We start from the raw sequence: 24306 nt of genomic DNA, 5'->3' as shown, positions 1-24306 counted from the left end.
AAGCCATTTTATACGCATTCACACACCAGTAGAATCATTGTGGTCGAGTGGTACGGACTTCGGTCTGTGACACAAGATCCGGGGTTCGATTCCTACCTTCGCCTGATAAGTCCCCAAAGGATGAAACCGGTCGTGAAGTGGAATTTTTCTGGTGTGTTGTTTTATCTGTCATACCACATACTACACATGCATTATATATATATATATATATATCCCCACATATGTAAGATAAAGGGATACAGTGGTTGAATATCACAATGGTATCCAGCTTTATACGGGATTCACAATAATCCTGGTCTTTTTTTTGTTGCTATTTCTTAATTATCACAAAAGTTTTTTTTTTTCTTCAAATTTAGGGTGCGTATTCTTTCCCTTTTCTGTGTGCAAGAACTGTAATGATGCAAAGTGTCTGTGCAATTGTCCAATGTTTGTAATATCAAGCATGTCTGTTATTCTACTGTGAGGATACATGGCTCAAACCATGCATTGATCAATATATACATACATCATTAAACAGAGCGGTTTGGTGGTTCAGATTATTATTACACTTCAGTTCAGACAGCTAGGGTATACTTTCATTAAATATCCTCAAAGGTGTATTTAAATTTACGTAAATAGATATAAATCTGCTGGCAATGAAAGTTAAAAAAAATATATATCCAACGCCTGTATTTTAATGACACTTCTAAATTATGAAACTTGAAGATGAGTGAAATCAGTTTGAGGTTGTTGCCTACAGGTTTCATTTATTATTATTATTATTTTTGGGGGGGCTTTACCGTGTGCTTCTCAAGCATATATTTCTTTTCATTAGTCTCATGAGTTTGTTTATGGTAGAACAATTAGCATCGGGTAGAGAGGAACAAAGCCTAATATATCAAGCTAATATATCAAGTCATAAGCTCATCTTAGAATACACTACCTTACAGATTGCCAATGCATGACCTTACCAATGCATGACCATACGGATTATTTACCAATGCATGACCTTACCAATGCATGACCTAACAGAAGACCTCTGCATGACCGTACCAATGCATGACCTTACAGATTGCCCATTCATGACCTCAGAAATACATTACCTTACAGATTGCCAATGCATGACCTTACCAATGCATGACCATACGGATAATTTACCAATGCATGACCGAACCGATGCATGACCTTACAGAGGAATAATGCATGACCTTACCAATGCATGACCATACAGATTATTTACCAATGCATGACATCACCAATGCATGACCTAACAGAGGACTAATGCATGACCTTACCAATGTCTGACCTTACAGAGGACCAATGCTTGACCTTACAAATGCATGACCATACAGATTATTTATCAATGCATAACCTAACAGAGGACTAATGCATGACCTTACCAATGCATGACCTTACAGAGGACTAATACATGACCTTACCAATGCACGACCTTACAGAGGAATAATGCATGACCTTACCAATGCATGACCATACGGATTATTTACCAATGCATGACCTTACCAATGCATGACCTAACAGAGAACTAATGCATGACCTACCAATGCATGACCATACAGATTATTTACCAATGCATGACCTTACCAATGCATGACCTTACCTATGCATGACCTTACAGATTGCCAAGCATGACCTTACCAATGCATGACCATACAGATTATTTATCAATGCATGACTTTACCAATGCATGACCTTACAGAGGACCAATGCATGACCTAACAGAGGACCAGTGCATGACCTTACAGAGGACCAACACAAATTAATGCATGGACTACTTCCTTAAGATAATTAAGTATTGCACTTAATCATTGTCATATACATTATATAGCAGAATAGTACAGTACAATGAGACACTTAACAGCTCCAGATGTGTTGAAATCAATAACTATACCAGCAAAATACTAATTTCTTTTGTTTGCTGGAGCATAAAATATTCTACTGTTAAAAAGTTTGCTGTCTATCACCCAATTAGATGTATTCTTATTTATCGAAGGAAAAATAAAAAAGGGTAATTATTTAGCACAAAAAAAAGCTATAGAAGGGAAGTGGAATACGTAAAGCAAATTAATAAATGATACCCTGGAGGTTTAATAGTAGCTTGTTAATTTATAAACATGAAGTTATATTGTTTGGTTTATATGTTTTCCAACATAGCATGTTACATATATAATACAAATTCTAGATATAAAGTGAATGCATATAAGTATACTAAGGAAGTATACTAAAAAAAAACCTCAGGGAGTTTCTCCCTGAACAAAAGGCAAAAAACACACAAAGGGAAGAAAGACAATAGACAGTCTATGTGCTATGTCTTAACAGTCAGGGTAAATATCAAAAGGCTTGTACAGTAACCTGTCTTGTGTATGTTCAACTCTAAGTGGGGAAATTAAGCTCATTTAACAATTGAAAATAGAATTACCGTCAGTTTCATCATTTTATTTCTGTATATATGCATTTAATGGCTCATATCGTTTAGATTGTGAGTGTTGTATATGTTTAATTTCTGGTCAATGGAAGGGGGGAAAGAATCCTTTATAAATAAAAAGAAATTGACATAAGTAAGTAAGTAAGTAAAACTTTATTGCTCCAAATAAGGAAATTAGTGTCTCGCACATAAAAAGTTCAAATCAGTACAAAAATAAATAAGCATAGGAAAATAAATCAGGCTATATATACAGATGGAGATTAAAGAATGAGAATGAAAAACAGTAAGACAAGGACAAGATAAAAGATTATTGCAACATAAATAAAAGAAATAAATAGTCTTATTGATTAAATAAAAAAAATAAGAAAATCTAATTGAATAAAAAAAAAATTAAAATAAAATTCTTATTGAAAAGAAACCAGCATTACCACTATGTTACATTACATTTGATTGTCAATATTAGACCCTCCTCGAGAACGACTGAGTAAGCTGGTGCTTTAAAGCATCTCAAAATGTTTAATTGTCACAGTGATTTTTTGTTGTTGCATGGTTCAAATATCAGCAACGTATCGTTGATAAAAGTTTGAAACGAGGTCACAGAATAACTTGTAACATCCTGAATTTCTTGAAATCACAAATGATAGCGCTCTAGCAAATCATTTCTAAATTGAACAGCCCAATAATAATCATTAAATTCTATCGAAAATGTTTAACATATTTTGAAAAATTCTTTCATTATCAAAGAGTACAAAGAAGCTGATAAGAGCCTGCTTTTCTAATGATGGCAGGTGAAGAAAAAAAAACAGGTGCAATATTGACTAGGGGTTAATGTTTGATGTGAAAAGGTTTCAAAACCAGTTTTGGGGGCACAGGGGGCACAGGTTCATGCAGTAGTCACTGGTGTATAGATGAAGCAATATAATTGTGGTAATGAAAAGGGTTTGGTAGCTTGGTCATAATGTGAACATTATCATGCCTAGATGTTTGATTACTCTATTTGTGATTCAGCGGGAATAATGAATAATATAGCTATATAATATTCCAATAATATTCCCAACAGACACAGCAGTTGCTTGTACATTGTCAATGGGGTCTACTTTGCGCCGTTTTAAGACCATAACGTACAGAGAGTTTGTGATACTTGGATACTTATTTCACACAACAGCCAGATGCTTGAGAAGTGTAATGAATAATGACATATACAGTACTTGGTGAACTGGGATCTGTGCCATATTTTAATATTCATAATATTTTCTGTATTTCCTCTTCATACATCATATCTAAAGTGTTACTGGAAGTAGAACTTAGGGGAGGGGGGGGCTAGGGTGGAACTTGGGAAGGGAGGGGGTACAAGGATAGGGGGTATGTACATCATATGTTATCAATAAAAACTGTGCATGTCGCCAGATTTGGAAGTACTGGAAGTAGAACTTATGGGAGGGGGAGGGGGAAGGGGGAGGAACTTGGGGAGGGAGGAGGGGTGCAAGGGTAGGGGGTATGTACGTCATATGTTATCAAAAAAACTGTTCATGTTGCCTGATTTTACTTCTTGCATGCACGTCGACAACTTTTGGAAAATGTTTCCTTGAGCTAATGCTGGCACATTCCTAGATATGCTGTATGTATAGTGTATGATTGGAGTAGTTGGGGCAAGTGGGGAGGGGTGGAGGGAGGGAGTAGGTTGGTGGATAGTTGTTCAGTAAAATATATATCCCTGGACAAATATTTTATATATATTTTTCATTGGGGGAGGGGTGGAGGAAAAAAAAGTTACCTTAACCCTCACTTCAGATAGGTCCTCCTTGTGAAAAAGGAATTACACATTACTTTGACAGAAGTTGAATACCTTCTGTATTGAAAATCTAACACCCCCCCCCACCCTTTCTTTCTTTCTTCACACAGTGGCAGAAATTTGAGATGTCATCTTTAGAGCGCCGGAAGATTCTCTGTTCCGTCCTCTTCCACATCATCGTGGTGGTCTGTATCGTATGGGCCCTGTATATACTCATCGAGCACACCAAGTCCGACATCATGGACATGGACAATGTGTGGCCGTTCTGGACCAAACTAATTGTGGTCGCCATCGGATTCTCCGGAGGATTGATCTTCATGTACGTACAGTGTAAGGTCTACGTACAATTGTGGAAGAAACTCAAAGCCTATAACCGTGTGATTTACGTGCAGGACTGCCCTCCGGAAGAAAGGGAGAAAGTGAAGCGACTCAAGAAGGAACAGCAGGAAGAGGACTTGATACCTGTCGAAGTAATAACTTGATTTCCTTTTTCATAGTCACTTTCAGCAGGAACTGATATCAAGGGTTTTTTTGGGAAAATTACTTAATAAAAAAATCATGAGGACTCGATAAGTTCGATGAAGTTTTTATTTTAAAACCTGAAAAGGAGGGAACGAAATACTTCTCTCCGTATCTGAAGAGGATCAGTTGATACTTGTTTCTTGGTGAACTTGATATCATTTTGTGATATCAATGTATTGGATTTTGGTGTAAGAGGAAGACTTGATACTTGTGGAAAGTATATGGCCCATCTTGTCTTTTTCTGCAATCATGTTAAGAAGACTTGAAAGCCAATTGACTTTTATCCTGATATAGATGTGTAAAGCCACAGTATCACTGTTTATTTAGAACATACAATTTGCTGATTTACACGATCATATCAATGCTTTATGCATCTCTATTATCTGAAATTATTCCAGGAGGACTTGATATAAATTGAAGACACCTAGTTTAATTTGTAGTATCACTATGTTGGTGTTATTACAAACAAAGGACTTGATACTTCTTAAGCTTCTAACAAAATATCAATGCTTTATACATCTCTATTATCTGAAATTATTCCAGGAGGACTTGATATCAATTGACTAAACCTATTATAGTTTGTAGTCTCACTATCTTGGTGTTACTGAAAAGAAAGGACTTGATACTTCTTAAAGCTTCTAACAAAATATCAATGCTTTATACATCTCTATTATCTGAAATTATTCCAGGAGGACTTGATATCAATTGAGTAAACCTATTATAGTTTGTAGTCTCACTATATTGGTGTTACTGAAGAGAAAGGACTTGATACTTCTTAAAGCTTCAAACAAAATATCATTGCTTTATAGTTATATCTATTATCTGAAATTATTCCAGGAGGACTTGATATAAATTGACTAAACCTTATAGTTTGTAGTATCACTATCTTGGTGTTACTTGAAAGAAAGTACTTGATACTTCTTAAAGCTTCTAACAAAATATCAATGCTTTATACATCTCTATTATCTGAAATTTTTCAGGAGGACTTGATATCAATTGAGTAAACCTAGTATAGTTTGTAGTCTCACTATATTGGTGTTACTGAAAAGAAAGGACTTGATATTTCTTAAAGCTTCTATCAAAATATCAATGCTTTATACATCTCTATTATCTGAAATTATTCCAGGAGGACTTGATATAAATTGACTAAACCTTATAGTTTATAGCATCACAATATTGGTGTTACTGAAGAGAAAGGACTTGATACTTCTTAAAGCTTCAAACAAAATATCATTGCTTTATACTTATATCTATTATCTGAAATTATTCCAGGACTTGATATCAATTGAGTAAACCTATTATAGTTTGTAGTCTCACTATATAGGTGTTACTGAAGAGACAGGATTTGATTGATCTTAAGGTTGTCAGATGACATCAGTGCATTTACATCTCTGTTATCTGGAATTATTGCTGGAGGATTTGAAGTTGACCAAACGTAATATAGTTTGTACAGTAGTATCCCTATATGGGTGTTACTGAAAACAGAGGACTTCATACAACTTATAGTAGTAACATAATATCAAATGCTTACAACTCTGTTAACTGAAAGAAGAAAACTTGTTCGAATATGAAGCACAGACATACAGTAGCTGATAAAAAATTGTAAGCTAATAAAAACTTGTAAAGTCAATAGGTTCCATAAAATAGAGGATTTTAATATTTTTTTGAAGGTTTGACGTGTATTTAATGTCAGATACATCTGTTAAATATTCTGAAGTTATCTTAGAAGAACTTAAATACTTGACCTGTCATTCTGTCCAGTTTTCAAACTTGTTACCATTTTATAAACTTGATTGTCGTTGAAAAGAAATACACAATTGTTTAGGTGGAATGGTCCAAACACCAAAATGGCTCGAATAGCATTGATGTCATTTCATAATCTCTCTTCTAAATATGGAGATGTGGTCATATTTGTCTGCATTCTTCATGTATTCAAATCACATGATTCATCTGGACTTATCCATTTTTACTGCTTTTAATTACAAATTGACTCATATGAATATACTTTTCCTTTTTTTTTTTTAAATTAAGAAATCAGTTTTGAATCGATTTCAAGTTTGGAACCATTTTGACAAAGAGCGCGCGGAAAGAAAACTTCTATGAAAGAGTACTTACCATTTGTGAGACCAAAAAAAAAAGTCATGAAAATTTAGTTGAATTATGATATAAAAAACAATAATTAAGATGAACAGTTGAAAAGCAAAATATGCCAGGTAGAAAAGGAATTAATAATAAAGTTTAGAGATTACCTGACCAGTAGAAGGTATACCATAGCAAACTGTTTATCAATAGTAGTGGGCCATATAGTGGCTTCTCAAAACCCACTCACATGTTTCCTGGGAGCCTCATATTCTTTTATCAAGCCCTTTTCCATTTTATGTTTTTGTGGGACTAAATTGTCAGTGAGTTTTTTGATAACTTCTCCACAAAACCACAATTCGTCCACAGTCCTTGTGAAACAAGTTAAATGGAGTATTATTAGAGAAAAATGTGAGGTAAGTCTGGTAGATGGGCCGGAAGAGAAATGAATTATTTCTCATCGGGATGGAAACAATTATGAACGGAAAAAAACCTAAATCTCCGTAAGTTTGAAGTATTCAGGTTGCGATAATGTCCCATTTTATAAGCAATGATAGAGATGGGTTAGATGCTTCCTAAAAAAAATAATATTAGTTTGAGACAGTCCCCTGTGTTTTGAAGGTTCTGTTGTTTACTGTGACTGATTCAATCATATCAATAATTAGAGAGAAAATATATCAAGGACTCTTAAGCTGTTTATCTTGATTCATACTTTGAAACCCTAAAAAAGAGAACAAAAACACACAGAATCTTTATTAAAAACATTGTTGTTGTTTTTTTTAAAACATTCAGTTCAATGACCAACAGTTGGTTAAACTTGAAATGAAATGTCGTTCCATTCCTAATCCTTCGTTCAAGAGCAGTCAATACCATGCCACGAGATGCCCGTGAATATCAAATTAACAAGACAGTCTCGTTCGTTAATGGAGCAATGAAAGATTTCTTTAAATGACTGACTAGTCACGTTCTCGGAGAGATGTCCCAATGGGGAAAAGCCAAGCCAAACATTTAGGAGAACAAGTTGCATACATTGTCTCCTGCACTTGTCTCCGATTTGAAGTACTACTTAAATAAGTTTAATTTCATTACATAAACTTTTAAATATAAATCTGCTCCCTGTCTCAGATTATATTCTTTGATGAAAAAACAAACTGAAGTTTATTATTTATGATATTTTAATTGCTTTACTGCCTTTCCCCCCCCACTTGCTATTCCCCCCCCCCCCCTCTATAAGCAGGGGCTTAAAGGTGTGATCTATCAACATGCCCAAACTTTTCCAAACAGTTTTGTGACTTTTAATATATATAGTTTGAAGACATTTGATGAGAAATTGCTTAAAGATGTTGATCTGTCATTCACAGACAGTTACATGTATTCTAAAGCAGGAAGTTTATCATTTGTATATATTCATTTATTAGAGAATTCAGAACTTTGATGGTTTGGCTGTTGGCTATGGTTTTTGGAGGGATGGGATGGAAGAGGACGAGGGGGGGGGGGTGAGTAGGTAACCACATGGTCCAAAATCATCCTTTCCGATCCATGTTTTTGCTTCATGTCAGAAATGCATGTGTTTTATATAGGATGCTTTAATAATGAACAAGGCTGTGATTATTAGATATTTTAATTGTATTTCCCCCCATAATCTTTCAGTCATTTGTCTATAATATTGACAAGTCTTTAATCTGTTATATACTTGATAATTTAGTAAAAGAATTACAGGAGATCGTTAGAAGAGATATGCCTTGAAGATCTTGGTACAGACAGGCTGTACAGTTTTATGTCTGTCAAAAAGTGAGTGATTAAAACCAAACAAATATTAGAGGTAGTCATGATGGTTGTCTAGTCTAAGCAAACAATCGTTCATCCTTGGCTCTGTCAGATGATGAGGTAGTACAACAGCAGGCAATGGAGGCAGTGGAAGCAGAGTAGTGTGTGGGGGGGCGATGGATTGGTACAAGTGGCAGGGTGATTGCAATCTATGTCTATGTCCCACTGCTTTATAAGTCTTGACGAATAACATTGTGAAAGGTGTTCACATGTAGTTTTGTTAAACAGATTGGAAAGCCAAACAACCGACAATTACCTCGGTTAGACGCCATATAATTCTGTGTATGCCAAGATATCTGCGACTCTCTTTAGCACAGTTTTATGTTTGTTCCGGAAGTTTTGGAAACTGTAAGCAATAATAATGAATATTAATAATTAATATTAATTATAATGAATATTAGAACTGATTGGCAAAACAATCAGCTTCAGTTTTGGTAGAGTGATTTGATCTTGTGGTCAGCTGTTCTGCATTTGGTTCGAGTTATATAAATATAAATTGATTTCCATTATGAATTTTTTTTACATGTTGAAATCAATCTTAAAGCTGTGTTATATATCATCGTGGTATCTGTACACAAAGCAAAATGTGTGTGATTGTATACAAAATCTTAATAAATCAATTAATGAAAATTAATAAATGCCATTTTCATCAAGCTCTAGATTTTAGAAAATAAGAGACCCCATTGCCACTTATAACTCTAAATGGAACATTAATATTTGTTTTCATTAACAACATGACAAAGCAATGTTGATATATTAAAACTGTTCTGATTTTATATGTAATTAAAGTATGGGAGGATATGCAAATTTCTTTGTAACATTCTTAAGTAATTGACCTTACAGTCCTTGTTAAGAGGTTGACAATTTCTTTTTTTCTATCTTCTAAATACTTTGATTTATTAATTGATCTTTTTGATATTCATTCATATTTTTATCAAATTCTCGCGGCTTAAAATGGGAGGATATGCCGGCTTTCATGTTTATCATTTAACTAACCTGAAATCTTGTAGTGTCATTTTAAGAATTTTTATCCCTCCCCTATTTTGTTTTCATTCATTCCTCCATGTTTTATTCAAATTGTGCAAATATGTCAATTTTGTGTCTCCCATCCGTTTTGTTTATTGCCAAAAGTTGTTTGTACTTCCTGGGGGGTTTTTTTGTGGAAGATTTGTAAAATCTACCTAATCATACATAATATCAAAGTTATTTATAATATAGACTAAGACCCTTCTTGTGTGTGAAAAGCCAATTTGTAAACCTATCAGCATCTTGTATTATTATTATTATGGTTAATTATGTAATAATAATGTTGTATTGAGGCTTTATTATGATTTTTAATGTATATGATCAAAATTTGACCATTTTTAAACTAAGGGACCTATTAAGAGGCTGCTGAAATTGTAAATTCTTGGGGTTAATTATGTAATGTTAGAAGTTGAGTTGTTAACAAGTAATTTATTCACATGTACAACTCATTTCCTTATGGAGCTTCAATTTTTTAAGTTAAATTTATCTGCATGAATTTATTGGTGGTATCGCCTAAAGTGACGGTCCTTAAACTGTGGGACGCGACCGTAAAAAGTGGGTTGGGAAAAACTTTCCTGTCGGCTTTGGGACTTCTGCAGCAGTGGCAGAGCTAGGGATATTGGTCAGGGGGGACGAGAATGGTCTGTAGGGGCGCTTTCGTCACTATCTAAGCAGAGCGCGACCACAGGTTGGCGCGGAGCGTACAGAATTTTTTTGAGTAAAGATACTCCCTAGATCGCCGGAAATGACCCTTTCCGGGCCTTGCTAATTTGCAGATAAACGAAGAATAAATAGGTGTCATGGCCATTTTGTCAGAAAATTACACCAACAAAATGTGACAAATGTCAATAGGTATTTGAGAGCGCAATAAAAAAGTTAATAATCGCGAATAAGTAAAAAGTGGAAAAAGCTGAAAAGGGCGCCAGCAGTCCATTTGAGTCCGTCAGGGGTGGGGGGCATCTGCCCCCTCTGACTGTATGGACGCTCCGCCACTGTTCTGCAGTTAGGGTGAGAGGGGAGCTTGCGTAGGGTGGAGTCTGGTAGGTTGTGGCTTTATTCCTCTTGAAAGTCATATCTGACACTATACTAATGCACTACCAAATTAATTAAATTCCATGAGTTTGTGAGGGAAGGTATAAATAACTTCTTTTTTTGGGGGGGGAGTCTTTTTCTTTTTGATAATAAAGTTTACCGTAGATACTACTACACGCTACTTGTTATAATACAGAGTGCTTTAGAGCAATGCACGATCCATCCATAAACAGCTCATGTCAAAAACTCAAGATCTCAAGTACTATTTTCTTGGACACTTTACTTTCTTAGCCCTTCGTCTATGATGTCATTGAATGGTCTGACCGTTTACGAAAAGGCTAGGCTATTTTTGAAGACTCCGAAATAAGTGAGCTGGACTCCTTTCATTGCAAATGTTTGTGCATTTTGGTGTGTTGAAGAGTCACTTGTAGTGACAAAACTTGATATGGAAAAGCACTGTATGTGTGTTGAATTTCACGTCACCTCCAACTCTCAAGTTGTTCACTGTCTTGAGATGCAGTTACGTCAGGAAGTACCCATTGAAAATTTTACCGTTACTACACAGTATCAATTTTTTTTTTATGTGCTTGCTGCTGGAATTTCATTATCACTTGAAGAAGACCTTATGATCTTAGATCTTAGATCTGACAATCAATTTCAAAGAAAAACAAAAATGAGAGAAATTCTGTTTCACACATATACAAAACCTGATGAACCCTCGACCCCTTGCCCTCCCCACCTCCCCCTCCCCCTCCCCCATGGTAATTTGTTTCTCTGGTTAGTGTCTGAAGGGTTATCAGTCTTTGGCACCAGCTTTTTTAGCATGTGAGAAGTTCCTAGAGAGTCCCATCCTCCAAATTATTCCCAGGCTTTGAGGACTGTTAAAATAGACAATGTAGAAATATGCTTCTATAGTTACTTGGTGACTTGTTGAAATTTGACAATAACTGACCACTATTAGACAGTCTAGCACTGGGGAATACCATTAATGTCATTCATTGCGCTACGGGAAAAGTAGGTCTCATCATAGAACCTTTCCAGGCGTTTTTAGGTTTCATTTGGAAATAACATTCAGTTCCCTTACTCAATATTGTTACTTGCATATTTATGTTTGAAAATGGTTATCATTCATCTTGCTAATAATATGGCTACGAGGCTTCTTCTTCCCTCAACAAGTCTCCAGAATTATGTTAATATTGATCAGTAATTGAATGCTTTTAGTGTAGACTCCAAATTTCTTGTCAGTCTTGAAAGATTGAAAAATAGAAAGACTTTGAGAAACCCAAGAAAAGAAGAGAATACAAAAGGAAAAAAAATTTTTTTTGTGTGGGAACGATGAAACTTGATTTTATAAAAAAATGACAAAATAAAAGCTAATGCAGCTAGGTACTGTTGGCTAAGGTAATTTATCACTTTAACAGAAATCAAATATTAATGTTATTCGGCTTTTAATTCTGTTGCTTAGTTTGCCACGGATAGCATATATTTATGTTAATGGAAAGGGAAAAGTTTCCATAGCGTTAACCATTTACACACAGTCTGTTTGCAGTGTAGCCAGCATTGCTTTTGTGGTCGAGTATTCTGTATCCCTTATCACACTGTACATGATTATTTAACAAAACTGGAAAATTCTATAAGAGAAAGTTATGATTATATATAAAACTGTTTTATAATGGGTAGTGTTATCTGATGAATTAATAAAGTGGGTGGGGGGGGGGGGTCGGGGCACAGAAGGCCATAGAGGTTAAAGGGGAGAGGATGGTGGGGAAGTATTTCTATTTTAAAGGCTTAATATATTTCAGAGCTCATATCAGAAGGGCCGGGGGGGGGGGGGGAAGGATTAAAATGTACTGATAAAAGTACAGATTATACACGACTCATTGTTGGGTTGTGTGACAGTATGGAAATGTTGTTAGCTTGTGGTCTGAACATTATCTCCATGGTAAGTTCTAGTATACCCTTCACATGTGAAATGTGATTTATGGGAAATACATGCCATGTACAGGTCCGTGTAGACTGGACTGCAATGGCAGTGCAGTCAATTATCGACATTCGATTATATCTCAGCGATATTTCAGCGACTACAATGAAAATTTCTTGTAACGTGTGACGTCATACTGTTATGAGTACTCGTCTTAAGAGATTTGGCATGACATTTTTTTTTTTTTTTTTTTGGCTCATTTTTTTGTGATTGTTCATTGAAAGATTTTATTTCATTTACAATACGTTGTTTACTCCGGATGCGAAGAATAATAAAAATATATAATAATAACAAAATAAAAGAGAGAGAACTTATGGCAAGCGACTGAGTGATAAACATGTACAACTTAATCGGAACGGAACGTTCGGTTATTTTGGAATTACTGTATATCTTTAAAAATTTGATCAAAGCCCGTGTTTCATATATGCACTAAGTCTTTGTTTGGTCTGTCGTGTATGGCTTCATCGATGCCATTATGTGTAGTTTTAGATTCAAGAAGAGGAATATAATACACCTTGTATACATGTGTATTCAGCATTCACAAAGTATTTTTTAAGTTTCTCAAAATTTGTAAAATATTTACTTTTAATAATGAAGAGAAAATAATATGTTAGTATTAATCTGCTGTATGATATCAAGAGTTATTTCTATTGGGACACAATACAAGTTACATCAAGGATGAACTTAATCCATCTTCTGTTTTAGTTTCTTCTTTCTTTTCCCCTCAAATTGTTACTATATATAAAGCATACTAACGGGAGAGGGTGGGCTGGGGTGGGGGTAAATCTCCCTTTACAGGGGTGGATCCATATCTCCTCAAGTAGGGGATGTGGACCTTGGAGTGGGTGAAGCCCTCTGCCATGTTTCAGGGGCTCCCGCGAAAAAGAATACCATTGTAGACTCCAGTGACATATTTAGACGTCCTGAGGCGTATTTAGACTATAAATTTGTTCTAAATGCATGGTAGTATGGGAGGTTGATAAAGAGGGGGGGGGGGCTGGTGAGGGAGGGGCACATCCCCAGCACCTCCAAGTGACAGAGTTGGGTCATGTTTGGGTACATGACATTGGGATACATACTTCAGCAAGAAATTTGCATTGAATCCCATACTTGTTTCCATCAAAACAATCATTATTTAGATGACATCTGTTGCTCTTTAGATGTCAATAAATGATCTTTTGAAGAAGTTAACCACTTGACACCCTCTTCCCCTCTGTCCTTTCTTAACCCCTTCCCCACCCCCCCCCCACTCCTATCCTCCTTCAATACCCATCCTGACGAAAAACGCTATACTTACAGGCCTAATGACAGTGGTTCTTCTAATATTAATATAATTTCTCTTTCCTTCAAATAAATAATATGTTGTAATATAAAGGTGTGTAATAATAATGGTCACCACATTAAATGCACAAGTACAAATGCCATGTATATTTAATTGCAATAATTGGTAGAAATATGTTTGTGATACTACACAGCGCATTTTTAAAAGACATTCTTAAAAGTTCCTTTAGCCACACTACATCACTGTCATCCTTCCTCTAACATCATTGTTGATATTTTCTGCAGGGGGTTACATTCTCGAAATTCCCATGTTAATGTAGATTGGTTGGGATCATCATGATGTCTGACCTCTTGCATGGTACCAAGGAAGACAGGGTCACCTTTCCGCACATAAGAAACCTGGGCTTACATTTATCACCTGCAGCAGAATCTAGCTAAAATTAGGCAAGGATGTCTATAACATCCATGAGTAAGTAGTGGTTGAAGCAATGGGCTGGGGCACAAAATGGGAACCTGACATCTTACAAATGTAGCAATTTGTAGGCAATATAAAAATAAAATGTTTCTATCATATTATAGTACAGGTGTAATCCCCTCCCACATTCCCAATCCCCTCACCTCCCCCAGCAGAAGAGACAGAATTCAAAATTTTCCCAAACATTTCTTGAAAAGCATATCAAGTGTACAGGTCTCTTTTCTGCAGACATGTAATATTTTAGGTTTACTTTTACAAATTTAACATATCTTTTTTTATTTTCGGCCCCAAGAAGAAGATGCCCATGCAAGGGCGGCGGAACCGGGGGGGGCACGTGCCCCCCCACTTTTCCTCAGGTTAAAAATGTGCCCTTTTTCTACATAAAAATTGAGGTGTCTCAAGTTAGCAAGAGGCCAGGGAATTAGAATGAACACTCGGGGAGGGCCGTTTCCGGCCATCTGAGGGGTTTGTAAAACCAAAAATTTACTTGTACGCTCCGCGCCAACCGATGGTGGCGCTCCGCTCACATAGTCGTGCATACAACTTTGCAAATCCTGGCTACGCCCCTGACTTTTAATGAATTTCTGTGGGTCAAACTCAAAGCTATTTCGAATGGAAAAATTTGTAAAGATATTAACAAGAAAAAAACTCTAATTCGGAAGATTCCTACATTAGCAGCTAGCATGATTTCACCTCATTTTGTCTCAAAAGAAAACTTGTTCCTTGTTTCCCAATTTGCACATTGGATACTGCGGTGCTAGTATGCATATTTTCCTTTGGGGGGGGGGGGGCGTTGATGGAGTGATGTGTATACACAAATATGATAATGCAATAAGAGTTATAAAGGGTACTAAATATAAGGCTGCATCAGTCCAAATCGAATTTCTGCAAAGTGCCCTTTGATGTCGGTGCCCCCCCCCCCCCAGATTAAAAGTGCTTACGCCGCCCTTGTGCCCATGAGTCCATATATATATATGAAGATGCCCATGATGCCCATATATATATATATATATATATATATATATATACAAATTTTAGACAAATTTTCATTCTTCAATAAGTATTCAAGTTATATGTCCATACCCAATAAAAATAAACATCATGGTTAATTTTTAATTTTTTTGTAACCCTGAATTTTATGGAAAATCAAACATGATCAATAAAATAAGCCTGTTTTATGCAGAGTCAATTTTGATTGTTAAAATCCATGTAAAAAAAAAAGGAAAATCTAACAGAGAGCAATTCAACTGAAAATGCATTCCCTCCAGCAGAATGGCAATAAAAACCAAAACATAGATTATTTACTTCAAATAGTGCATGCATGAATCAGCAAATCTTGGGGGAATTTCAACATCTTCCATTTGTGTATTTTAGCTGAAAGGGTTTATTTGGATGTCTCTTTCAAGACTGACATGTGTTATTTCTTTATTACAATATGATATCTAGTACCACAGTGCACAATTGATGCATTATTTTCAAGCTGCGAATAACAATATCTTAATTTTAAAAAATATATAAGATGCCTGCATGCATGGTTATTTTAACTAAATTTATGAATTTAATTATTGTTAATAATCAAACTAAGACAATATTAAATTTCATATTTAACAAGAAAAATTTGAGGATGATTCATTCAATTCTGAAAGCATCAACCACCCATGCCCCCCCCTCCCTATCGGGAGGGAGTGTGAGAAAGGGAGAGGGTTCGATTTGTTGAAGTTGTGGACTACCGACGTGGGAGAAAAGGTTATAATTTGAGTGTCATGCTCCCCAAATTTTTGTATAGTGTTTTAAAAAAATTTGCAAAATGATGCAATCTGTCAACTTTTACTACCTTGTTTCCCCCTCTGTCACCCCTCGTCTCCTAGCTCTCTTCCAATCCCCCCCCCCCCCACACTTGCCTGTCTTTGTCCTTCTCTAGTTTATTCCCTATCATCTTCCCTTAATCCTCTCTTTGTCCCTCTACAGTTTATCTCCTACCACTCCTCTCCTCTACTGGTTTCTTTCTTCTCTCAATCCTTTGTCTCTTACATCAATGTTCACCCTGCTCATTAACCTGTCTGTATGCTGTGCATGTATTTGTCCCTTCTGTTACTGTTACTTGTCATTCAGCCTCTGAAGAAGATCCTGCTAGGATAGAAATGCCAGGCCCTCTTACTTTACACATTCTCTTACACAGGCTCTTTAGGGGATAAGCAGTTTTCTAACAGTTTTGTTTTATTGTAACTTTTGCTTACTGTGCAGTTTTCTTGATATGGAATGATCAATGGAGAAAAGAGTAATGGGAGTGTGGTATGGAGGGGAAGAGGGGGGGTCTGGGAAACAAGGATATGACTGGAAAAAAAAATCAAGTCAAAAATCAAACAAATAACAGAAACTTTACTTTGATATTTTATTTTATTGTTCCAAAATACTGCATAAATATTTGGCAATTTCCATTTTTAGCCTCTTAATTCCTTTTATATTCCATTTTTAATGTTTTAACACTTTTGAAGAAGATCTACAAACCAGTTAACTATGAAAGCAAGATGGACAAACGGAAAGCAAAATTAAGACCAATTAGAAGAAGAATGCATAGAATTAGAAACAATGAAAATTAAAATAAAATGAAAAGAAACCTCTTCTGTCGTCAAATTTTGTCATTGGATTTTTCCACGAATAAATTTTTTACCCCAAAGATGTTCCAACATTTGCAGAGCTTGTAGATATAATTTTAATGCTTTCAAAGAAGATGGACGCATGGAAGGAAACATAAGAACACAACCATAATCAAATATGACTGCAAACAACAAACGAAAAAAAACATAAAATAAAATAAACAAGCCCTTTAATCCTAAAGTTTTGTCATTCGATTCAAAACTGTTAAATTTTTGCATGAATAATTTTGACTCCAAAGATGTTCCCAAATTTTCAGACCATTTAGATATTTTGAACATAGAAATGATAACTTTATCATTAAAGAAAATAGAATAGAAAGGCAATAACAAAAAGTTAACGATTATCTTCACACCGTTTCACAAGACATTGATTCCCAAATTTTGCACAACCAATTGTATGGCATGAAAGTTTATTTTCAGAACAGCTTTTCAGTTTATTACCAAACCTAACGAGACATTCATTATTCAAAACTAAAATTGCAATTGAATTTTACTAAAATAAAAAAAGACACCCTTTGTTTAAAGTTTCACCAAATTGAGGTTAAAAAGCTTTTAATCCTTCAAAAAATACTCAAATTTGAAATGTTGTATTTTATCTTGGTTAACTAGTGGCACCTAAAAGAGAGATGAAATATATGGAAGATGATATGACTGAATATTATTATTATCCCTTACGTCATTTTACCAAACTTGCACCAGAAATGATTAAATCATGCAAAGCTTTGCCACCTTGTGAAAAAGGAAAACAATACATCATATTTTTGGGACATATAATTTTCTGATATGAAAGGTGATATTGATATTCTGCACATAGCTTAACTGTAGCTTAAGTCACCAGACAGGGGGCACATCCAGGATTTTAAAAGTGGGGGGGGGGGCAGAATGTTAATGGAGTTGGTGCATTGTGATGAATATCATCATAATAATAATAAGAAGAACATTACTAACTTGGTCAGATTTCTGCTATAAATGTACAAAATAAACTTAAGTTGTAATATACTATTAAAGCTATAAAAAGAAAAAGAAAAATATTTTTGTATTTAAAAAAAATATGAATTAAAGATATTCCTTCAATTTATTCATTGCTATAATTCCTCTCCCTTTAAAAACTCAACAATTTCATAACATAGAGAGAAAACAATGCTCATAAAAACAAAAGACAGACTAATTTTCAACCTTGAATCTAGTGGCTGGCTTACTCTGATTATAAAGCAGAACTTGTTAATGGGCTCTCACATGTACATATACTGTACACTACCACATGCACGATCCTTTCCATATATCGTATATTTCCATATATCCTTTCCATATATCCTTTCCATATATTCCATATATCCTTTCCATATATCGTAATCCTAAGTTGGAATAATTGTCACAGATACGAACAACCCATAGGAGCCGGAAAAGACATGATGTTGCATAAAATACTTCGAGACTTGTATAAAAGGGGAAACTAGGCCATTGCATATGTAGTTTCATTCTGGTTAATTTATCCGTTCTTCTCTCTATTTTCTGTTTTTTTTTTTTCCCTATTCAACCTTTTCTCTGTCTCATTGCTTCAAATACATAACAAACGGTGTTAGTTTATACATTGACTGCTTGTATTATCATTTTTAATATAGATTCACAAAAAAAAAACTGAATTGCTGGGAGTATAAAAATAAATGAATAGATTAATAAACCACATGATATCATTTTCGAAGGCAGAGATATGAATCGTATATAATTTATTTCTGAGATTTTGCATCTGGCAAGCAAGAGCAGAGTACATTGATGTCATTTATGCAAGTAAACTGAAAAATCATAGTGTCTGATTTTAGTAATATTTATAAAGATATAATAATAATTTAACAAAGGAAGATGAGATCGATACAGAGAACATTGACAGCTTTTACAGCAAATATCTCAAATTTTATCACATTTTTAGGGAGAAATCAACAAGAAGATTATAAAATAGTATAAAAGCTTTCCCTCCGTCGTTAGACCTCAAATGTTACTGAATATAATTATTCAAAGAAACAAAAGATAAGTCTGTTGACTCTCCCCCCGTAGCCACATTGACATACATATAAAAGGGACCAACATTAATAAAAAATCAGGTTAATTCTACAAGGTTAGTGTTGCTATATAAATTGAAATCTTTGTACAGTCAATAAATTGAGTCAATCATCAGCATAGCAACTCACAGATTAATTGTAGCATTAATTTAGGGAGTTATCACATTTACTCTCAGCCCGAGGACCCCATTGCTTGTTCCATTGTTCAAAACCTTAACAATATCCCTAGATAAAAGCATTCTTCTGAGGACGTGGTGATTCTTTTGAATGACGTCTGAGAACTTGGTTTTTCCTTTGTTCATGTCCTCGGTGAGAATACAAAACAAGTACACACGTGCACACACACATGCACGCAGGAAATCAAGAATGAAACTGTTCAGTCTGTGACCAGAATACCTTTGGAAGATATAACCGGATGATGAAGGATGCCAGATAGAAAAGTATTAAGGTGCCAATGTGTTGAAATAATTCATGTATAGAAATACAGTAACAATTAAAAAGACTGGAAATACAGAGTCAGCATATTTCACAGCCTCCATTCTGGTAACAAATGGCATGCTGAGGGCATGAAGGTCAGACCATGGGGATAATTATGTCACCTCCTTCTTGAAGTCTATATAATTCCTTAAGTATATTACGAAAAGGAGAAGACATTATTATCCATCCAAGGATTCCCAGGGGTCCCTCCTAATGACCCCAAGCCAGCTAGTTGTGACCAAACATATATCTCTTTCTTAAAATTAAGGGGCCCATCCAATTATTTTGAAAATAATTTGAAAAGATAACACTACTCTAGCCTGAGCGCCAGAAGAAGAACATACAACTCAGCACAAAATGTAGAGATGTATGTTTATGATGCCACATGTTGTGGAAGGGTTGAACTTCAAAGTAAATGTAATGTCAAAGTGTGGAAAATTCCACACGGTCACCACGACGACGTCACAGTTTCGAATTCACAGTTTCATCTCCTCCGCGCTCGCGTCATCTGACAAACTAAAGAACACTTGTGACAAGGTTATAATTTTTATAAACTAATTGAACAGATGGAAGGTTAGCTGAATAGAGAGAGAGGTTAACAGAATTGGACTGAGAGATTCATGAAAAATTGAATCAAAGACAAAAATTTGGGGATGTCTGAAGTCGTAATCAGGCAGGATAAGAAATGTGCTCATGTGAAATCTGAGTGGCTTCGATCTCAATCTTTTCTTCTCTTTCCTTGTTGAAAAGATGATGGGGGAAGAGGATGTCGAGAGTGATGGGGCGGATGGGATGACCTTAATCAATGTTAGCTTTTCATCGCAAATTTGAGCATGCCATAATTGAGGATTTAAAAATGCTAATTAATTTGCTAACAGAGTTTGAAGCAAATGACATCAAGGTGCCCGAATGAACTCATGTAAAATGTAACAATTCTGAAAGTCTAGACACTAGAGTTTTTCAGCATATATGACAACCTATGTTTAGTCAACTGTGCAATGAACTCATAATTTATGGAAACATTTAAGTTTCATATATTTTTTAATATAGAGTACTTGTTTGCTTTCCAAGCAATAAAATCATAATTTATGGAAACATTTAAATTTCATATATATTTTTTTTGAGTAGCGTACTTGTTTTTGTTCCAAGTGAAATCAATAATCCGTTTACAAATTCCATATTTTTAATATATCGTAAAGTCTAAAGAAAGGCTCTCCTTAGGGGGCATATTTTTTATCAGTGCTCAGTAATATTACCTAGTAGTAACACAGAAGTACCGATTCTCTACTATAAACCACTCTATGTTCAAACTAAAATTACTTTTGCTTAAGTGGAAAGTGTATTATTAAAAATTTAATAAGAAAAGTTGGAGGTTTTGTAAAATTTTCGGATATGAGAGAAGAAATTCAAGGAAATGAGTGCATTAATACATAAAAAAGAAAACGAAATCAATTTTGGCAAAATCAATACAAGCCTGACAGAAGTACTTTAATACTTGGCCATATAACAGTGAAGACAAAATTTCACTATTTTAAATAAATTCCTGCCAAAGCCAACTATTTTGAGCAATATTTTCAAATTTATAAAGCTTTACTATTTAAAGTTCTTCCCAGAATTATGTCAGAATTTTTCCAGAAAGTCAGGTTCAATGTATTTTCTGCTATATGACTGAGACTCTTGGTTAAGGTCAGTGAATGTGAAAACGACCAAATATCGACATACCCAATCACAGATATTAAAATATTGATATTTCACAAGCTATATGCCATATTCTTAGAAGCAATTGGGGCAAGGTTCTACACAATTGTTCATGTAACCTTGTGGCACCAAAGAAAGCATTCCAAACAGTGGTATTGTGAACACAAAGCTATTCTTCGGAAACACTCAAAGACCGCACACCCATTGTTGTAGCGGAAGAGAGGAACTTTTTAGAGCCTGATCAACAGCCAGGTGGGTCAACAACTGACTTTGTAGTACAATTGAAAAAGTTGAGTTTGAACTGTAATTACTGCGATAAATTAGGTGAAAATTTGCGAGACAAATTTTAAGCGGTTTGAGGAATAAATCTACAGCCCTAAAACTAATGTGGAAAGTGACAGAGAAGGGGAAACTGACATTTCACTAGGCCGTAGAGTTAGTGACTCAAGAAAACACGGTGGGAGGAGCCAAAGCCATGCGGCCAAAAGTAAAAAGACGACTTCAACAAGTTTCGGTCAACGCTGTGCAACATGGCCACTACAGTCGCTACGGAAACAACCTAAACGGTGTCATTGTTGCGGAAGGAGTCACATGTCAGAGGACCGCTGGTTTAAAACGACAGTGTAGAAAATGCGGTAAAGTTGGACGTATTCAGAGAACATGACGAGAATTAGTCCATTAACCATAGGTTGCATTTTTCAGCTCTCATGACCTCAACTTACTCAAACTTTATCTCTCCTGCAAACAAACTGATGAGTTTGGAAGAGTTGATTTGTTCACACCTTGCAATGTCTGCCTTGATCTGAAAGTGATTGGCTACTAGCTGTGTGATGAGTTGCATAATAGATGAATATAGGGAGCTCAACTAAGGTGTGAAAAGATGGGATTGATCACTCAGCTAACCAACTGGAAAAACCTGCTGTTCAGTACAAACTGCGGGTTTTTGGATGCAACCTATAGCTAATGGACACTTTCACGGCATGAATGTGCCGAAGCGAAGAAACAAAAGAGGATTACAAGAAATGAGCCCAAAACAACGAAATGAGAAAGGGAACCATCAAAGTCAATGGAAACCAGGGAGAGCAGAATCGCAAGCCACAATAAAAGCTGCCACCAAAATGGACGACCGAGAACAAGGTGAAACTGAGAACCATAAAATAACACTCTGGCTCTGAATATAATTCTTAAGATGTTCAAATTACACTAGCAGTTACAGGTGCCATTAATGTGCCAATAGAAATAGAAGGAAATGTTGTCTGGTGTTGCCATGGCTCCCGTTACAGTTTTACGAGAATCATTTGAAACCCATTCCCTTGCTACCAGGTGATAAGTCGTTTAACAGCTTTACTGGTCAGATGGTTAAAGCATCAGGTAAAGTGTATGTTAAACTTTATAGGTTGTATAAATTGTTAAATGCACAGGATACTATTTGTTAGGAAGAGAATGGTTTATAAGAGAGATACCATTGGATTAGAAGGCACAATCCAGTCAGCTGGTTTAGACCTAAGTCAGCTAGGGTGCTTAAGGTAAGTGAATTAGAACAAGTCATCAACAATTATGCAGTGCTCTTTGAAGAAGGTCTAGGGAAATTATCAGTGGCCAAGGCTAAATAGTTCTATGAGATGAGGCCCAACCTGTCATGTGTAAGCCACACAGGGTACCAGGGTATCGGGCACAAATAGAGGCAGAGTTGGATAGGCTAGAGGAAAGTGGAGTTCTAACTCTTGTGTCTCATAGTGAAATGGGGTACAGGTATTGTTGCTGTACCAAGAAAAGGATGGTTCAGTGAGAATCTGTGGAAAATTATAAAAACACCATAAACCCAATGCTCAAGCCAGTAGCCCCACCACCCCCATAAAGGTAGAAGATATTTTGTCAAACTTATAATGTGGTGGAGTAGAATTTGTCAAGCTTGACCTAGCTCTCAGATGAGGAGACCAAGCAATTTCTCACTCTATCCACCCATAAGGGTTTGTTTGAGCAAAAACAGATTGGTGTTTAGAATAACAACAGCACCACCACTTACTGTAGGTAAGCTGCCATTGAACAAATTCTACAGGTATTGCCAGGGTGAAGTATCACCAGCAACCCAAGGTGAGTATCATAGTTAGTAGATACAAATTCTATACATGCTCCAAGGGGGCATACTCCTATTAGAGTCTATATCCATCCCCTCGATTGTTCTCCTTCAGGAAAAGTGCCAAAAAGCAGCAGGAGAACATCTTTATTGACCTGTTATCAATCATGATCTAGTTTTTTGTGGCTTGCATGTTGAAGAGCATGAATGGAAGTACATTTAGTGAGAGAATTGGGTCAATTGAGGCAATTTTAGACCCCTTTAGGCCTCCCAGGAGCAGCGTAGGAAAATTGTTTACTACTGAGTGAAGAGGTTTGTTTACAAGTGACGAAAACTTCCGGCTCAAATAGCAAAAAATCTGCGCGGTCATGGTAAGGAAAATTGATGGTGCCATTAAAGGCAAACTTGTCAGCTATCCGGTGATGGGTAGCGTTTAGCTAGTGAGAACTTCTATCTAGACTTAGAGACCACATTACTTTTGTGATTTAGTGTGTAGGTCAATGGGGCTTTTAATGGGCGTATGCTACCTTAACAGTAGTAGATTTGTCTATGAGATTGAGATTAAATAGTCAGCCAATAAAAGATTACGTGGCGACATTAAGAAAGTTGGCAGAACCAAGCTTGCGACTTTGGCGACCTCACTCAGTGACATGTTACGTGATAGATTAGTTATTGCAATCAACGATGATAGGGATACAGCGATGTTAATTTGCTGAATCAGGGTTGACCTGGCTTGACCTATGATAAAGCAATTGAAACAGCGCAGTCAATGTACCTTAGTGGGTGTGTGAATATCCAAGAAAAATCCAGGAAAAATCAGCAAAATTTCAGTAATGGGCCAGGACTTAACAAACTTTCCCCCACTAAAGCCAACCCCCCCCCCCACCCTCCTCTCCCAAAAAC

General features: G+C 35.8%; 1 protein-coding gene across 3 annotated transcripts in view; it reads left to right on the top strand.

The window, feature by feature from the left end:
- The window catches only part of LOC139968722 (E3 ubiquitin-protein ligase MARCHF8-like), a 78937-nt gene extending 65568 nt beyond the window's left edge, over positions 1–13369 (top strand). For all 3 annotated transcript variants that reach the window (XM_071973032.1, XM_071973034.1, XM_071973033.1), the window contains exon 4: positions 4325–13369. In XM_071973032.1, the coding sequence (XP_071829133.1) occupies positions 4325–4696 (372 nt within the window). In that variant the 3' untranslated portion in view covers positions 4697–13369. The remainder of the gene's footprint in view (positions 1–4324) is intronic.
- The last annotated feature ends 10937 nt before the right edge of the window (positions 13370–24306 follow it).

This window comes from Apostichopus japonicus, chromosome 6, assembly GCF_037975245.1.
Source record: "Apostichopus japonicus isolate 1M-3 chromosome 6, ASM3797524v1, whole genome shotgun sequence".
NCBI lineage: Eukaryota > Metazoa > Echinodermata > Holothuroidea > Aspidochirotida > Stichopodidae > Apostichopus > Apostichopus japonicus.
Note: the sequence above shows the minus strand (reverse complement) of the source record. Positions and strands in the feature narration are given on the sequence as shown.